Raw genomic sequence first — 18313 nt, forward strand, 5'->3', positions numbered from 1 at the left:
TCCTCCAGTACCCTCTCTATGAAACCAGTGCCTTGTGTCCCTGCTCCCTGCACCAAGCAGCTGACACACACTCTCTTTGAGATTTGATTTGCACACACACACACACACACACACACACACACACACACACACACATGCGTGTGCTCGCACGAAAGGCTGGCACAGATTTACTGCCTCTTTCTGCCCAGACTATAAGGTAGTTATCACTGCCACAAGAACCCCTGCCAGCTACTTTAAGAGTCTTATAAGGGTACCCAGTTATACTGTGTACAATTAATACTAATACAAACAGGAAGGTTTTCAGGAGTGGCCAGAGTTATCACCAAATAAATATACAAGAATACTCTTCAAAACTTAAATTTTTTCTAAAAGGACCAGCCACAATGAGAGGTTTGAATATATTTAATAATAAAAACACTACATATCTATTTACAATAAACACCAGAGTTTCATTCACAGGAAGTATTAAAAAAACACAGATGGACAGTTTCACACAGGTACAGAAAAACAGAATTTAGCTAATCTCACTATCTATTCCTGAAAAGTTGCTTACTGCCATAAGGCAAGATGATATACACGAGGGTCTTTCTAGTCAGGTTTCCAAGAATAAACTGCCCCTGAGACCTCAGTCTCTTCTAACATTAAAACATTATTTCTGTACAGAATGACATCACAAGCATCTGGTCATCTGAATTCTGGTTCCACACTATTACTAACACTAGAAAGATGCTAGGTTTACCCCCTATGTGCTACCATACATATCTAGAGCTTTTCTAAGATCTGTTGCAGCATTTGGAAGCCAAAAAACAATAAAACTATTCCACTCTTCCTACAGGAGCTACAAACTATTCTCTAGTACAGACACTGCGTCTCTGGCTCCCTTCAAAACTGTGGGATAACATCTTTATGGCTTAACGCATAAAGTTATTTAATTTCAAGAATATTTTTTCAAAGTCAGGTGGATTAACCTCTTCTCTTCCAGAATATGCTGCCACAATGTATACATTTAAACAGTTGCAATAATTCATGTACATTTCTTTTCTGTCCAGCAGGAAACACTGTTGATACATTTTAACACAAGCAACTTTACAAATACATTTTTAAACACAAGCATCTGTACAAATCAGTTTTATACACACATGACATATAATTCTTTACAAAATTCCAGCTAGCTGTGCTGGCATATATGTTACACATCCACTGCACTGCTTCCCCTGGCATGGCTAGCAAGGGTCTATATTATATAAGCAAAGCACTAAATTGCGAACGCTATATAATCGACCCACTAACACTGAAAAAACAAAATGTCGAACAAACAGAAAAGTGATTTTTTTCCCCAGGAAAAAAAAAAATCGCTGATCCATAATAAAAAAAAAAAAAAAAAAAAAAAAAGCACAAAATAAAGTGGGGGGCTTTATCCCCCACACCTCCCCTACTTAAATATACCAACTCCAAGATCGCACCACAGTGGAGAAAATGGCAAAGTCCCAAAAACGGCCCAGTGATTTTTTTTTTCCCTAGGAAAAAATCTCTGATCTGTGCTTTTGAGATTTTGTCATTTCGGATAAGTCGGTTCGATTAAACAGCATTCGCAACTTAATGCGTTCGCTGAGTTAATAGGGACCCACTGGCAGTACCTCCCATCATCACACACCCTATTAATAATCCATTTTTAACAGTAGCTTCTATTTTAGACTCAACTAAAAACTCTTACATGAAAACAAAAACTGGACACGGCAGCAGCAGATTTGACACCAGCAGTTTAATAAAACTTAACCACAAAGGATAAAAAATACTTCTTTAAGCACTTTTCATTATATATCATGACTCACTGCTATGCAAAACTGGGACATGCCCAACAGACAAGCTAGGTCTTCTTCCAACAAATACTTACTACATATATACATCACACCATCAATCAGTCACTCTTGCTGCACCTCCATCATGCCCTGTACAATATCATGTAACAAATGTCTGAACCATACAATAACCCATTCTCTTTTATACAGTCATTCTCAGCAATAACAACTGTTCTTGCTATGTAACCCATACCTCACCAACATAACCCCTACTACGTCCAACTATTCTAGTCTGTATGGTTCTTCCTCCCTCCCCTCCTTCCATGTTTTCCATTCATCTCCTCATCTGCTTCACTTAATTATTATCATGAGCATTATAACTATAATACCTGATGACTTTCCTTACTAACAGACTGAGCAGTCTGAGTATTATCACCTTGGTAAATACCTCAAGCTATACTGAATACATTTTTTACATACTGTACACATCAGTGCTTTCTATGTTTTATATACTATGCATTAATACTTTCTACATCCTTCCAATATCCTTGCAGCTAAATGTGGTCTCTTGTGAATATTCACTCTATTTAATTTCCCCAAGTATTTTGGGTTTCTAAGACCATGACAGGAATGGACCCCATTCCTAGGTGAGGGTATGATTAGAGTTCATGAAATTAGTATTGTTTCAGTCCTCAATGTTAGCCAAGAGTGATCTTCTCGGCACCTGCAATGTGCCAGAATTGCATTCTTCTACAATTCATTTGGAATTACATGTATTAGTAGTGTATTAAATACAGCTGTAAATACTTTTTTAGGTTACTAGCCTAGAGGGCTAACCTGGTCAACAAAAGATAAATAAAAATAAATAAATAAAAATTAGACCTATTGTTCCAGCTAACTGTATTGGAACTGTATTCGGTATTGTACATTATCTTACGATACACAATGTCCACTTATCTTATTCGTCTAAGGGTTGAAGATGGCACAGAAGTGGAACTGAAGACAGAAAAGAACAAAAATCTAACTAAACTCATCTGCAACAGGAATCTAATGTACAGTCTCTACAGTATAATCTAAAATGTTAAACAAAGTACCTTTCTCTTGTATATTGTTAGTGTTACTGTTAATACGTCTTTAGTTGGTATATTCAGCTGCATAATAATTCCTCATTATCGTGTATAACTTAACTTATGCATAATAGAAGTTAACACATTCATTTGGGGCTTTTACCTCAGTCGGTTCTTTATACACCTGGGCCTGGCTAGCAGGGTTAGTAAATAATTAAATACTGCACTTCGAACTGCACTGCTTTCCCCTGACAAGGCTGATCCCAAGTAGGTAATGCCAGGCCACTCTGAAATAGCATCACTGCTGTAAGAAGGAAACTGTTTGTAAATTGGCCTGTACATGTGCTGCCACGATGTTTGCTACTGGCCATTTCTACGGGTACAACTTTGCTATCAATGATGCATTCCCCACCACCTGATAAAGCTATAATATTTTTGATCTGTCTGTGCCAGGCCACCACACAATTTCTTGGAACAGATTTCACTTCGACTGTGCCACAGTTCCTCTCATACACCATAGACAGTTTCCAGAATGCTAGAATCTAGATATACAGAGATGGCCACTGCAAATCCACACAACAGTTTACTGTGCCATACAGGTAATTACTGTTCCATTTAGAATGTGAAAGCTAAATACAGCTTATTATGATTTGGCTGTCATTTTATCTCCATTTCATACTCTAGCGTCAGCATACTTATCATTTTGAGTTTCTGCATTTACACAGTAAAGACAAATCAATAGATTTGTAATACTGCACACCTGTGTACTTCTCATTTCATAAACAGGATAACCCCTAATGTGGTTTAGTTTCCACTCAATGTTATATGAAAGTGCCCACAGAAAAAGGAGCGACTCTAAAGTCGGTTTACAATCACTATAAAAGCTCTTTTTCTGAGATTAAAAACTTCAACTTTGGTGTTCAGTCACCAAAGTAAAACTTCTACCAATAATGAAACAGTGAAATTCACCTAAGTGCAGGTCCAAAACAGTGGCAACATGGTTATGCAAGCAGAGCTATTTGTTGCTTAGTAAATATCTCATTGCTATTTTGTCTTTCACCCATTTGGTATGGTAAATTTTTGTTTTAGTTAGGTTCATAGGTAGGTACTAGGCTATTGGCCCTACGGCCTATATAAGCCTAGCTAAAAGGTACCCTGGCTTTTGCAACCCAAGAAAATTATTTTCCTGTGCCACTGTCGAGCAGAGCCACGGAAGTGATCCCCAGGGTGAATTTCCTATCTCCCATCCAATCATCAAGATTTTTCTTGAAGAATGCTAATGAGGAGCTTTGTTTGATATAGACAGGTAGTTTGTTCCAGAGTATGGGAAGTCTCTGGGACAGGAATCTATCCCTCCAGCATGTTCTGTTTATTGTGGTGACAAGGTTCAGGTCCCTAGAGCATGTAGCTCGGAAGGATTGGGATTTCTTTAAGTGGAGCATTTCCAAAAGCTCTGGGCTTGACATTAGCTTTGTGTGTTAGGCAGAGATAGTCTCTGAGCAGGTGATATGCGACGGAGTAAAGCTGCGGTTTTCTGAGACGGTCTGCGTAGGGCATTCGTTTGAGGCCGGTAATCCTCTTTGTGAGGTATTTCTGCGACCTTTCAGTTGTAGAGGTCTTGTGAGGTACATACCAAAAGGGGCATTGTACTCTATAATGGGTCTAATGAGTGACGAGTAAAGGGGAACAATGACCTCTTTTTTCCTGGATGAGAAAGATTTTGTGATGAGGTGTGCCATGTAGAAAGATTTCCTGACTACTGTGGCGATGTGATTATCAAAGGAGAGACTACTGTCTACCTGTGCCCCAAGGTCTCTTATCACACTTTCGGTGTTAAGTAGACTATCGCCTATGTGGTAGTTCATGGGTACAGAGTTTTTACCAAAAGGGATGACAATGCACTTTTTGGCATTGAGCTTGAGGCCATGGCTTTGACACCATGCATCTGTCTCAGCGAGGCCCTTTTGTAGGATGTCCACATCTTTTAGACAGACAGGTAGATAGCGAAACAGACAGATTTACACCTAGACAGACATACAGAGCAGAGAGATTTTTCCCTACATTGTCAGGCATTATTTTTATTTAGATAGGAAGATAGATGCAGAGATTGCAGACAGGCAGCTAGTCAAACAGGTTGACAAATCACTCTTACATAAAAAACTCCTTCTTTATGTGTATTTATTAATAAGATTAGTAATGTGACATAACTTACCATGCAACAACAGTTATTACACTTGTTTTTATATGCAGAAACACAATTTGCAATTAATTTTCCACTGACATCTGACTTGCACAGTTTCCACTGCCACTCTAGACAGCACTGTGATTCTTCTCACATACTGCACCAGCTCCTTTTATTTCTTTTTTTTCAAAAAAAATTGCTTTCTTGATCAAATTTAGCTTCTGTCAATGGACTTGTTTCATCGATAACTTCCTGTATATTGGCCTCAAGGTGCAAAGCACATATTCACATAACACAAGCACACAGAGCCTGCAGTGCTATTAAGCACATCTTGTTTATTTAGTTGTTGCTTGATTACCAAAGTGTGATGACATGAATCCATGTGCACACAATATGCATGGGCATGGTCTTTAAGTAACAGGAATAATGTACAGTTGTGTAACTTGAACTTTAACAGTAGATGTTTGAATGATCACTACAGCAGTACCCGCTCCCTTTTTTCACCCCCTTGTTTTTTTTTTTTGGTGGGGGGAGGGGTTATGCCAGGGTGTGGACATTTGTTTTTATTTATTTTTTTTGTTTTTCCTGGCATAGTCCATTTAGGGCTCAACTCCCTACTCTCTGCTAGCAAACTAAAACAAGGAGTAAAAAGGTCACACAGATAACCAACTGGTTAAAAAACACAAAGAAAAATCTAGCAAAGCTGGGAGGCTTCTTTCCCAAAATTATCTTTTAGCCAGCTCAGCTCAAGCTGATTGACAGTTTGCTATGTAGAAGACTGCTGAAAAGTTAAGTCACATTTGTGGGTTGTATTACTGCATGGTTTGTGGATCAATGGAATCACATCAATATCAACATACTGAATGTAGTATAAAGTGGTGTTTTTTCCAACAGACTACATACATTAATAGGATCAGAATGATCTGCTTGCACACCATTTCATATCACCTAGCAGTGTTACCTTTCTCTTTTCTTCTTTCTCATATCCCATCTGTTCTATAGCAAACCTATCCTCTTCAGCCTCTCTAATTACAAGCACAGGAAACCTCTCATTATAGTCTGTGCTTGTTCTAATCAATCCCCTCCAAAAATGTCTTTCTAACAAGTTCTGTCTTAATATGCTTACCCAGGAACTGCCACCTCCCATTTTATAAATCCTTACTTTGCTGGAAGGTCTAATCCTTTTCTTTCACCTTCTGTTCTACACAGCCTCACTTCACTGACAGAACTAATCCCTTTCTTTCGGCCTCTCTTTGACTTTCTGTGTAGTTCTGCTTCACAATCTCTAGGCACTGCAATACTTGGTCTCTTCACTGTACTAGGCGAGATCTTACGTACAAAAAAACAGAGTTTAATTATTCTATCCTTGTAAATGTCCAATTACTTTCCATGTATGATATACTTGTGTACATCTGTTTTAAGTATATTTGCATGGCTGCTTATCTTGCATTTATTAATCATCTTGTTACAGGCCTACATGTACTACTAAATTACTTTTAAGATGCCTAAAACATCACATCTTAACTAAGGCACTATGTAGATAAATGATCTGTTCATCTATGCCAAGCAAAATACACCATTAGGCTGCACAACAAAATAAACAACAATGCTCCACTGAATAAGTTAAGAAGGTTACAACTGTATACTAGGAAATTGTTTTCTATATTTCAAATAAACATTTCTCAAACAATGTTTTCATATATAAAGAATTTTATTTATTTTTTATTTTTTGTTGAATAACAAATAATTCTCAAAAGCAATTTTAACTGCTCTGGACTATGTATTGTTTTATATAAATAAAATGTTTGTATACCTATTGAATTTAAATATACTACATAGACTTTATACTATACTGTATATGCACCATACTTCATTGAAATGTATTATGTAATCTGGAGCCTTCCTCCCCAGAGCTACGCTGTAAATGGGCCTGTCCCAATCAGACAGCTTACCAAACTAAACCTTGCAAAACACTTACTGTAATTCTTCAACAGTGCGCTACTGCCATCTTCTGGTTATTGAAAGCATTTCACATATTCATGTTCATTGGTATAAAACCTCTATTAATCTAGAATGTTCTAAATATAAATTAATTTTAATTAAACATATACACTTCACTAGTTTTCAATTGTTATGCTCCTTGCAGTAAAACAGGAGAAGAAATTACATGTTGGCAGCAAGTTGTAAAATAGACAAAGACCAATGTGTAAACACACACACACACACACACACACACACACACACACACACACACACACACACACACACACACACACACACACACTTTATTTAACAACTACTCACCGTGCTGGAACTGAATCTCGACTTTTAGGTACTGCCTTAACAAATCCATGACAACAGCCTTCATGTGACCTCGAATGCCACTTCGATACCTTTAAAAGTAGAGATAAAGTGAGGTTGCCTGGCACACTCCCTGCCCTGTTTCTTTCTTTCAGCATTCTGTTGCAGCATACATTGTTGGTATATCCAAAACAATTACTCAAGAAAAATATTGATACATTCTACATCATTTTATAACTTTCATCTTGAGCAAGCTACACGTCTTCCAAAATGTTCATGAACAGACAAGAATAAATCACTAACACTAACCAAAGAAAGGTGAATGTTTCATACTTTCCGCATATGCTATGATCAGAAAATTTAAGTTTCAGACAATCATGGTATTTCCTCATGTAGTTTGTCTTCTAATGTAATGTCAAGGAAGACAAAAATAAAGGGACCATGCCACTTACATTACTACTGCATTCCTATACCCCCGCCTAAGGGAAGCATAAGTTCCTGTGCCAGGATTGCATAGACAGACTATTGTGTCATGTTACAGCTGTTTTTTCTCCCTTGAAGACTAAGGGAGAACACTTTAGCTGCTACCATGACTTGCATAAACTGAAAATCAGTGAGATGCTGCAGTGTCATTTCTTCCTGGCTCCTGATTCCTCTCTGCCTGACACACACACACACACACACACACACACACACACACACACACACACACACACACACACACACACACACAGACAATAGTTATGGGACAGGTTTCCTTCATTATTCTCTTGTTCCATCTGCTTCTCCCACCAACGGTCCATCTTTGTCTGGAAAGGAGTAGATTCTGCATCTCCAAAAGCAGCACTACCGACAAGTAAACAATGTGAATCACACTGTGTTAGTAGCACAGAGAAAGAGTCAGGCAAATATTAATTTATTTATGTCTTTATATTTTAATTTGTTAACCAGGTTGGTGGACTAGTTCTGGGACCCTTTCTAGCCACAATGTGGGTGTATAGCACAAGTACAAAACAGTAATAAGAACATTAGTTGAAGTTATAGAAGATCTTAACAGCATGTGTAGAGCATGATTTCCTATACATCTGATTACCTGTGCCTTATAAAAGAAGGATTGAAGACAGAAATGTGTGAAGAAAAGTAAGATGGTGAAAAGTGAAATGTAAATTAAGAGGGGAGGTATGTACAGGAGGAGGAAGCAGAGTGAGCGAAAAGCTGAAGCAGATAAAGTAGTTTAGTGTAGCTAGGAGAAGAAGTGTGTGTTGGAAATAGAAGAAAGGGATGCTATTTTCATACTTGCATATAACGTGATTGAAAGGGATGCTATTTTCATACTTACATATAACGGGATTCAAACCCATGTATTCAGCTTTATAGTCCACCGTCTTAACTCACAGCTTATAGTGTTTCCAAAGTTATGAGTATTACTAGCTCTTTTAAATCTATCTCTCCTGCCTTCACTTTATTCTGAGTGCCGATCCAAACTTGGAGATGTTCTATCACAAAGTACCACAAAGGCACCATTTATTTCATTCTGTGGTAGCAATTTATGTTTACTAAAAAAATGCATGCTCAGAAAAGATACATGCAGCAAATACTAAAAAGGAGTAAAGAGACTCGAGGGAGTCAATAAATGGACCAGTTATGACAAAAAAGTGAAAAGAAAATGTTAAAGTTAAAAGACCACCACAGAAAACTGCAAAAAAATACAAAATTACCCTGCCAAAGTTCTACACATCCAACTTGCCTATAGTACAATAAGTAGTTATTTTTAATTTTTTTTTTTCTAACCTTGAATGCCCTTGTGGAGGCAGACATCCTGACTTGATTTTGTTTTCCTAAAAAGCTACTTTCTGACCATAATTCACTGTGAGGCACAGCTGATTAGATTAAGTTGCCTTCGTCTCTGCTATCATATCATACTTTGATCAATTAGAATGAAAATAATGAGAAATGTGAAGTATGAGAATCTTCAGTAAAGCTGTCAACGACTGCTTCTCAGTTTGTTTGCGTCTTCCGGCTTTTCCCGGTTAGGGGGTCGCCACAGCAGAACTCCGGTCCGCTAATGATTAGCAGTTGATTTTTATGTACTGGCTTGCCAGGCCTGACAATTTGTTTCCTATATGTGACATGCTGTACAACAGTAAAAAAATCTTGCAGAAATGTAAATAAATAGCTGAGATAATCTTTTAAAAATGAAACTGTGAGTTTCAGGTCATGTCTTCCTCCCTCCCTCTTTCTTTCCCAGAGTCAGCCAGATTAGTATACTTCCTGGCTTGCAAAACTCAGTTAATAATTGAAGTTTCCATCAGTGATTATCTGGCTTCTTCACCTTCAGACACTAAAACAATCAACAGGTTTATGGACCCAGGAAAAGGAAAGACAAAAAATGAGCTACACATACCTTGTGATGTGCGTTTTCATTGGTAAGAAAGTTTCAAATGTGAAAGGCAAAATGATGTTAAGGCAAGAGAGGCAAATTTTATTCAGCTATAACATGGTGTGCACCAAGAATGTTGACTAGGATGGAAATGTCACAGAAGGAAAAAACTGACAAGTTATGCTTTTTAATATACAGAAGTGTGGGGATCTTAGTGTAGCAATGAAAACTATACTCTGGGGAAAGGAAAAGCTGTGTTTGAGGCATAGTTGTCATAGTTGTCACTTAAAAGACACAGGTCTAGTGTCCATTTTCTTCTGTTTGCAGCTCCTTGTTTCTGTGATTTTTACCTTTATCTGTAGAGTGTTTTGCTGAATGCCTTCCTGGCAAGAGACCATTCACATCATGTCAATGCTGCAAAATGTTAGCCTGTTTTCCAGAAAGACCTAAAAGTCTTAAGTTCTTGGAAAGTCTATTTAAGATATGCACAATGTACGTGCAAACAATTTCAGATTCAAATCCAGACTATTTTGCCAGATGACTATGTATACCCCAGGTTGTAAAACACAGTGCCCCTCCCCCCTACATATCCACACACTATGCAATCTGTTATATTTCAGTTGCTCTTTACAACAGCACGTTTAGACTATAACAATTTACACACTTTATTAAAAAAGTGGTCTTTCTTGACCATCTACCCACATTTTTCTTGAACCTCGTGCTATTAAATTTGGTTTATTTTTCTCAATACTATCACTTGACAAATAAGGTCTGTCATTTTGGCTTTCTTAATTACACTGAATGTAGGATAAAAGTGGAAGAAATGGTAAGTTATCAGCACAGCAGTGCGAGTGCCATACAGGCTATGGTAAGCTCATATCAAAGTGTACAACAGTAAAACAGACCAACAGCAGAGGCATAAAGGACCAAGCTAAAGCTAGAGATACTTTGGGAAAACTATCTGCAAACCTTCTTTTATCAAGGTATGTTAATTTCTCCTGAAAAAATAAGAAACTCTTCAGCATATTGGCTTTTGAATACACAATGGCACACAAGTCTTTAGTAGTATTTACAAGCCAATAAACACTTAAAATCCACCAATAATAACATGCTTCAAGCTTGTTTGGGTTCATTGCTATAGCATAAGTGGGAGCTGTAGCTAGGTTCTTACTTATTGGCTTGAGTGAATTAGTAATGAACCACTGTACATTCACTATCCAGAGTGCTGAAATGCTTTTATTTTTTCAAGGAAAACTTAACTTTGCATAAATGTTTCTCTGTTCTGCTGAGGTCTATCTGGTATGCATAAGCTGTGGAGCTTTTTTCTGCTTAGCTTGCATCTGCTACCTATTCCTAAAGTAAGTCTTCATTAGTATTTTTATAAGCATAGTGAGACTCTCCACTTACATTATATTTCTGAGCCAAAACAAGGATGAAATTCATCTACAGCTGATGGAGTCGGGCTTGAATGCATTACCAAAAATGTGTGTCATTTGCATTCAGCAGCCAGTCTAATAAAAAAATGTATTTACATTTTTATTTTAGGTGAAAGTTGCACATCTGATAACAACAGCTCATTAAAGGAAAATTGGGTACTTGCGTATTATCGCAACCATATTTGCGACATGTGATAATTGCTCTTGTTTTTGTCAAACAGCATCTTTTAAGCCTACTCGTGTTTGCTTAACTGTTAAAAAGTCCTCTGTAATGTTGGTGATGGGTTTGAAAGACTAATAAGGGATAAAAATCAGGTTTGTGTGGAGCATACTTTAAGGACGTTAGGCAATGAATACAGTGAACATGGCTGCGTGAATACATATGATGGGTTGAAAGGAGTGTGGGAATTAGCGTCAGATGTTATTTAACATATTGACAGCAAGAAAGTTTTCTTCCTGTGTTTGTGTACTGTTCACATGGACAGTTCAACTGGCTCCGAATAATTTCTTCAATTCGCTGAGTAGCTGTTCCTCATGTGGAATGGATTATTTTGTAGCTGTACCTCTACAGTATTTTCACTGTATGGATGAAATAATTAATAGAAATACAATGAGACATGCAAACTGTTTCAGGTAAAGTATTTATTAAAGGTGAAAACTTTTTCAAAAGTTAAGGAAGATATATGAAAGGAAAATTTTAAGACAGAATTGCAGTAACACTTAAAGGTTTTCAGAATGGATGATACCGGTTGATATTTGTAGGTGATTATAGGGTGGTTTTCTCCGTGAAATAGTACTGCTTTGAATAGTTTTATTTTGCAATAGTGGTATTCTCAGGAGAAAGGCTGAGTGACATGCGGCGGTAAAGGGCAAACCTACATTGCAGTATTACTTTCTCAGATGTTGAACTCATAAAACTGTCTAAACAAACAAAAAAATGAAAAGAAAACACTGTTTCTATGCCTTTTAATAGATTATCGGCATCACTTTACTCATTGGGAAGCAACCTGCATTACTGCGAAAATCCAGTTGCGATAATACGCAAGTACCGAAAATTGTTTACATATTACATACAAACAACATCAAAAATGAAGGTAGCCTGCAGAGAGTGTACTGAGGACACCTGAGAATATAACTTCTGTTATAGGGAAAGGGAGTACTGCTCTAAGCACAGGCTTCTGCTAACTGTGAGGAACTAGGACCCAAAAGAGATGCATCAATACAAGATAGGACACAGGGCACGCTCAAAAGCCATGGTATTTCAGTTCTCTTACGAAACTCTAAAGTCACCAAGATGAAAGTCACAGGTGCCCCTCAGAAGTGTTAACAGGTGAAAATAGCTGACTACTGTGCAATGATATCAGATAACTAGCAAGGCGACCAGAAGGTCACTGCTACTGTCAGGACTGCTACAGTTTAGGACAACATCATAATGAAATAACTGACAAAAAAAAAAAAAAAAGCTGTTTCTTTCCATTTACTATGCAAAATTATGCCTGACACAGTATTCAGTAAACATTTGAGATGCTACTTTCTTTCAGCCCCACAGACACACACACACACACACACACACACACACACACACACACACACACACACACACACACACACACAAAACAGAAAGCACTTACCTCTGTACGAGCTGAACTATGCTCTGCGTGTTCATAAAAAATACTTCTCGGTCAGCTTTCCTGTTCAGTGTAGCTGCGTGGCTATCCAGAATATTTGCAATCTAGTGAATAACACAACATATTAATCTTCAGTAGTATGACTCTAGTGGTACTAATTGCAAATACTGGCCTGGAAAATTAATATTACTGAACATTATCACTCTTTGCAGAAAGCTGCAGATGTTAAAGTACATAGTACTCTAGTATTTAAAGGGGTGTGCAAAGCATATTTTATGTGCAATACATGCAAATAATAATAATAATAAACTCAGCTGATGCTGCAGGCCTGCTGTATTCGTACAATACTTTCAATAATTTTTACATTTAGCTTTATAATAAGAATGTGCTGTATCCTAGAGTCACAAACTGAACAGGGATTAGCCCCTGTGCAATTTCACTTGTGAACTATGACTACAGCTATATATTAACGGCTGTTTTTAGGAGTTCAGTTTTGATTTGTGAAGATACAAGACAAGAGCAATATATGAATGCCTCCTTCCTTTATCACCAGGACTTGCAATGTTTTAAGAGCTCAACAATTACATTTTTCAGGTGATAAAAATATTTATGTACACTGATCACTTGCTAACTTTAGTACCTAAGGAAAATTAAACACATCAACTCTCTAGTGTCTTCCCCTTCCATTTTAGCTGTTTAGTGTCATGCATTTTGTGTTGTCTACCAGACTTACACAAACAGCAGTTTTTCTACACAAGTCTCAGTTCCACCAGTTATAGGGACTGCAAAATAAACAATCAGGCCAACAATATGAGCAAGTAATAACTGCAGCCTTTATAACATGCAACTCAATAAACACCACAGACCAAGTAGCTATAAAACCAAAATGTCACTTTGGACTTTGGACCAGATGAGGTATGCCTCCATGACAGCTAATATCAGAAAAGGCTGATGAAGAGCTGTATAAGAAGCGCAGGTCCTCAAGTGCCTAAATCAAACTAAACAGATAAACTTCACCCCCACACACACACACACCACCTTATCTACTTGTGTGTTAACTCAAACCCTATCCCTAACCCCAACCTTCAACATTACCTTATGAAAAACACTTTTCTTAATAATATCACTAGTCAGACAAAGTGTATGTGGTGTTTTTTTAATTCAGTGATCACAAGTTCCTGTCCTTTTTTGATTGATATAGTGTCAAATATTTTATTGGCTGATTAAGGAGTCAAGATGTAGAAGTGAATTGTACTTATCAATTTTTCTGCATGCAGTGGTAGTGCTGCGGTAGCATTGTCGCATCACAGTTAGACGTTGCCCGTTCGATTCTCAGTTAGAGCGTCTTCTGTGTGGCAACATGCGTGAATGGGCGTTCCTTCGTTGAAGGTTGTGCGTTAGGCCCGGCAAGCCAGCACGTCAAAATCTACTGCCAATCATTAGTGGGCCGGAGTTCCGCTGTGGTGACACCTAACCGGGAAAAGCCGAAAGAAACAAACCAACCAAGCAATTTGCTTCCCTGAATTCTAAAGTACAGCTAAACAATCAGCATATGCTGTACTGATGGGCTCAGAAAAGAGTGAAAATTTGCACGTGCACAGCTAGTACAGCTCGACTTTACTGGTCTGATTGCTCCAGTAAAACGTTAAAAAAATAAAAGTAAACAGTCATGGGCATTCAAAAGTTATGTAGCTGAAATACAGGTAGGTATGTTTTTAAGGGATTATTTGCATACATCCCATAGGTCCCCATTTAATTTATTACACAGTGAAGATTCTAGCTTTGCTGGGTCTTTCTTGTAGTTTTTACTAAATAATTTGCGTGGCCTTTTTACCCTTTGATTTGATTTACACACACATATATATATATATATAGATATAGATATATATATACACACATGTGTATGTATGAACAAGAATAAAACTCTTAGAGATTGCACTGTTATGGAGAAAGGATAACAGTCTGAGCTCTGTACAGATGATAGTGATCGATTAAACAGAATTTGATGATTCTGGATACTCCGGTAGAGGGAAACATGATTAAATAGCTTGTGACAAGCTATCCTTTACAAAAAGACTACAACCTTGTTATCTGGCTTCTTCCAAGAGCCTTGTTTAAACACATGCCATTGCTTTCCTCCTCCGGTATTGCTGCGCCATTCCATTTACTATTGAGAAACCATAACATTCTGAAACTGGTTCAATGAGCAACAATGAAAGCCATTCCATTTACTATTGAGAAACCATAACATTCTGAAACTGGTTCAATGAGCAACAATGAAAGCCATTCCATTTACTATTGAGAAACCATAACATTCTGAAACTGGTTCAATGAGCAACAATGAAAGCCATTCCATTTACTATTGAGAAGCCATAACATTCTGAAACTGGTTCAATGAGCAACAATGAAAGCTCTAGCATTCTAGGATATACCTTGCCTGGACATATCATGTTATTTCCTTGAAGCTTTTATATTCCCTCACTTCTTTTCTAATCACTCTGATATCTTCAGTATTCTATGTAAAAAGAGGGGTGAAGAACTTGGTCAGTAATTCTACCTAATCTAGCATATTTAAACATTCCACTTTACCCTTCCAACAATATCCTACTGATTCCCCTTATGTCCTACAACCTATATGAAAAATGAAATGTTTTTGCCTATCTGTCAATGTCTTTGCCATCTTCTCTACTGATACTCTGCTCTGCTGCATGAGCTTTACTGTCTTTTTTCAGTATTTCTGCCTCCCTGCAGCTGATCATCATCTCACTCATGTCCCATCCATGTTCACCAGATCTACTGGACCTGACTTAGTAACCCTCCCCCAACCCATGTCTGAAGCCAGTGAAGAGATCGAGGATATTGGTACACTATTGCACTGCTGCCTTGGAGCATTTTTACTTATGCTGCAACCTGGCTACTTTCTTCCAACCCTTCACACACCTGTACTGTCTTCTGGACTGGAATTCCAATGGGGAATGATGGTGCATCTCTCCCCTCTGCAGCGGCACAGCCACTGCGTCTGACTCCCAATAACAAAATCCCCTGTTGCATCCTCAGCCTCCACTGTAGCTCTAGCTAGAGAGAGAGAAGTGCCCAAGTGCACATCCATCCTCCCATGCCAATGTCTGGGATGCATCAGTCATTAAATCGAGCCCAGGCTGCCTGTGCCATAGGCAAGGCTTTATCCCTCTACTCCACAGTACTGGCAACTTTACTTTCTTTACTGAGGCTTCACATATCTTTTTCTTATCATTTCTCCCCTCACTTTAGCCAGGCTAGGTGTTTCCTCTCCTCACATCTTTTCCTCACTCCTTTTTTATGCAGTCCCGAACTACTCCATTCTTCTTACTTCTTGCTACCCTTTCATATTGTATTTCACTGTGATCTTCAGCATAAAGAACACCATCCTGTAAACCTGAAGCTATTCTTCTGTAGCATGTGGCAGCACTATTCCAAGGATGGCAGATGGCACAGTGGCATGAACAATGCTGATCACTGGTTCTTTCATGTCAACTACTGATACCCCATCTACACATACCTCTCAACTTCTATGCCAAGAAATTCTGGACCGAGCCAAACATAATGGGGGTAAAGCATCAAAATCAGATACAGATTTTAAATATTCATAGGAGACTACTAGGCTATCGACCTGGAAGTAATTTCAAACCTAGCCATTTCATCCCAATGTAATACCATAGAAATGCTAGTCAATACCAAAGGCTGCATTTAGTAATGACTGCTCATGTCCATAAGGGTTGTGGGCACTATCCCCAGTAAGAATTTAAGGTGCCCCATCCATTCGTCCAGGTTCCTCTTGAACAGTGTCATAGAGGAGCTCTGATTCACATGAATTCGTAACCTATTCCAAAGAAATGGCAGTCGCTGGGAGACAAATCTGTCCCTCCAGCATGTCCTATTTAAGTCACAGGCCATATTTAGGTCCCGGGAATGGGTAGCTCTAGTCCTGTTTGATGTACGGATATGCAGCAAGTTCATTAACTTTGGGTCTGAGCTTGCTCTGTAAGCCAAGCATAAGTCTCCCCTAAGAAGTCTATACAATACAGAGTATAGTGACAGTGACTTTAGTCAGTCTGTGTACAGCACATTCTGGAGTCCTTTGATCTTCTTTGTTAGAAACCTCTGAGGTCACTCCAATTGCTGCAGGTGCTTTGTATAGTACATACCTAATGGGGCGTTATACTGTACTATGGGCTAGATTAGTGCTGAGTATAGAGGGGTTATAATCTTCTTTGCTCTCGAGGCGATGCCTTTACTAATCAAGTGTGCTATGTAGAAAACCTTCCTTACTACAGTAGACACATGGTGATCAAAGTTAAGGTTGCAGTCAACTTGTGATCCCAGACCCCTTACCACTTCCTGGCTACATAAGATATTGTTGTTGATTTGATAGTGAGAAGAGATATTGTTTGTGCCAAGGATTGATGACTCCTTTCTTTGCATTCTGTTTGAGACCGTGACTAAGACACCAGTTGTTGGTCTGTGTAAGACCCTCCTGGAGTATACTGACATCATTTGGGGATTCAATAATTGCACCCAGTTTGTAGACATCCACAAACTTGGTCAGCCACAACACCTTAGTTTTGACCTGAACTTTTGAGAAGTATATACCAAACAGTAGGGGGCCCAGCACTGACCCTTGTGGCACCTCGCTGGTGACAGGTCTGCTGGTTGATGTGGAGTCACCCACTTTGATAGTGCGTGTATAGTTTTGTAAGCCAGTTGGCAGCCCATCCTACAACAAAGGGATTTACATTCAGTTTGCCAAGTTTATCGGTAATGCCTGAGTATGGGATTGTGTTGAAAGCCTTTAACAAATCAAGGTATGCTGTGTGCACAGATTTTCCCTCATCAATGGCCTTGGTCACATTTTCAAAGAAATCGACCAGATTTTACAGACTGGATCTAACCTTAATGAAGCTGAACTGGGTTGGATCCAGGGTTTAGAGATCACCTATGTCTTTATCTATAAGGTCTATAATGATAGGTTCCATGGCCTTACAGATAAGGCTGGTCAGGCATACGCGTCTAATTCCATGGGTCTGTTGCTAGGCCACCTTTGTGGAAGGGTATAAATGTTGCTGTTCTCCATTCCACAAAAACAAATTCTGCAGTTAGGCTATGACTGAAAAGGGTACTTAATGGTGATGTTAGTTCATACTTTAGCCTGTTTAGAAGACAGCCTGGGATGCTGTCCGGTTCCACAGAGGCTGTGTTTTTTGCCTTGGACAAGGCATTAATGACCTGCTCTTCAGATATATAGGGATGGGTGGGTAGTTTGGGGGAAGGTTTGTGATAAGTTTGGAGGGAATAAGGGTGTTAAATTTTTACCAAACCTATCCGCTAGCAAGTTTGCTATCTCTGTGGGGTCAGTGTGCATGATACCGTTAGTCAATAATTCTGCACATGATTGGGTCCTACCTTTTAAGCTAAGTATGTAGCTGTGAAAGGCCTTATGGTTATCCTTGGCTGTGCTTGCTAAGCTTTTCTCAAAGAAGCCCT

At 38.5% G+C, this 18313-nt stretch overlaps 1 protein-coding gene across 6 annotated transcripts in view; it reads right to left on the reverse strand.

Annotated features, from left to right (window-relative positions):
- ACACA (acetyl-CoA carboxylase alpha) overlaps window positions 1-18313 on the reverse strand; it is a 2143878-nt gene that overhangs the window by 1541812 nt on the left and 583753 nt on the right. For all 6 annotated transcript variants that reach the window (XM_044054575.1, XM_044054578.1, XM_044054576.1 and 3 more), the window contains 2 exons: window positions 12797-12897; window positions 7353-7441 (listed from right to left, as the gene is read on the reverse strand). In XM_044054575.1, coding sequence (XP_043910510.1) covers window positions 7353-7441; window positions 12797-12897 — 190 coding nt within the window. The remainder of the gene's footprint in view (window positions 1-7352; window positions 7442-12796; window positions 12898-18313) is intronic.

Source organism: Protopterus annectens, chromosome 13.part0, assembly GCF_019279795.1.
Source record: "Protopterus annectens isolate FY-2018-M chromosome 13.part0, PAN1.0, whole genome shotgun sequence".
NCBI lineage: Eukaryota > Metazoa > Chordata > Ceratodontiformes > Protopteridae > Protopterus > Protopterus annectens.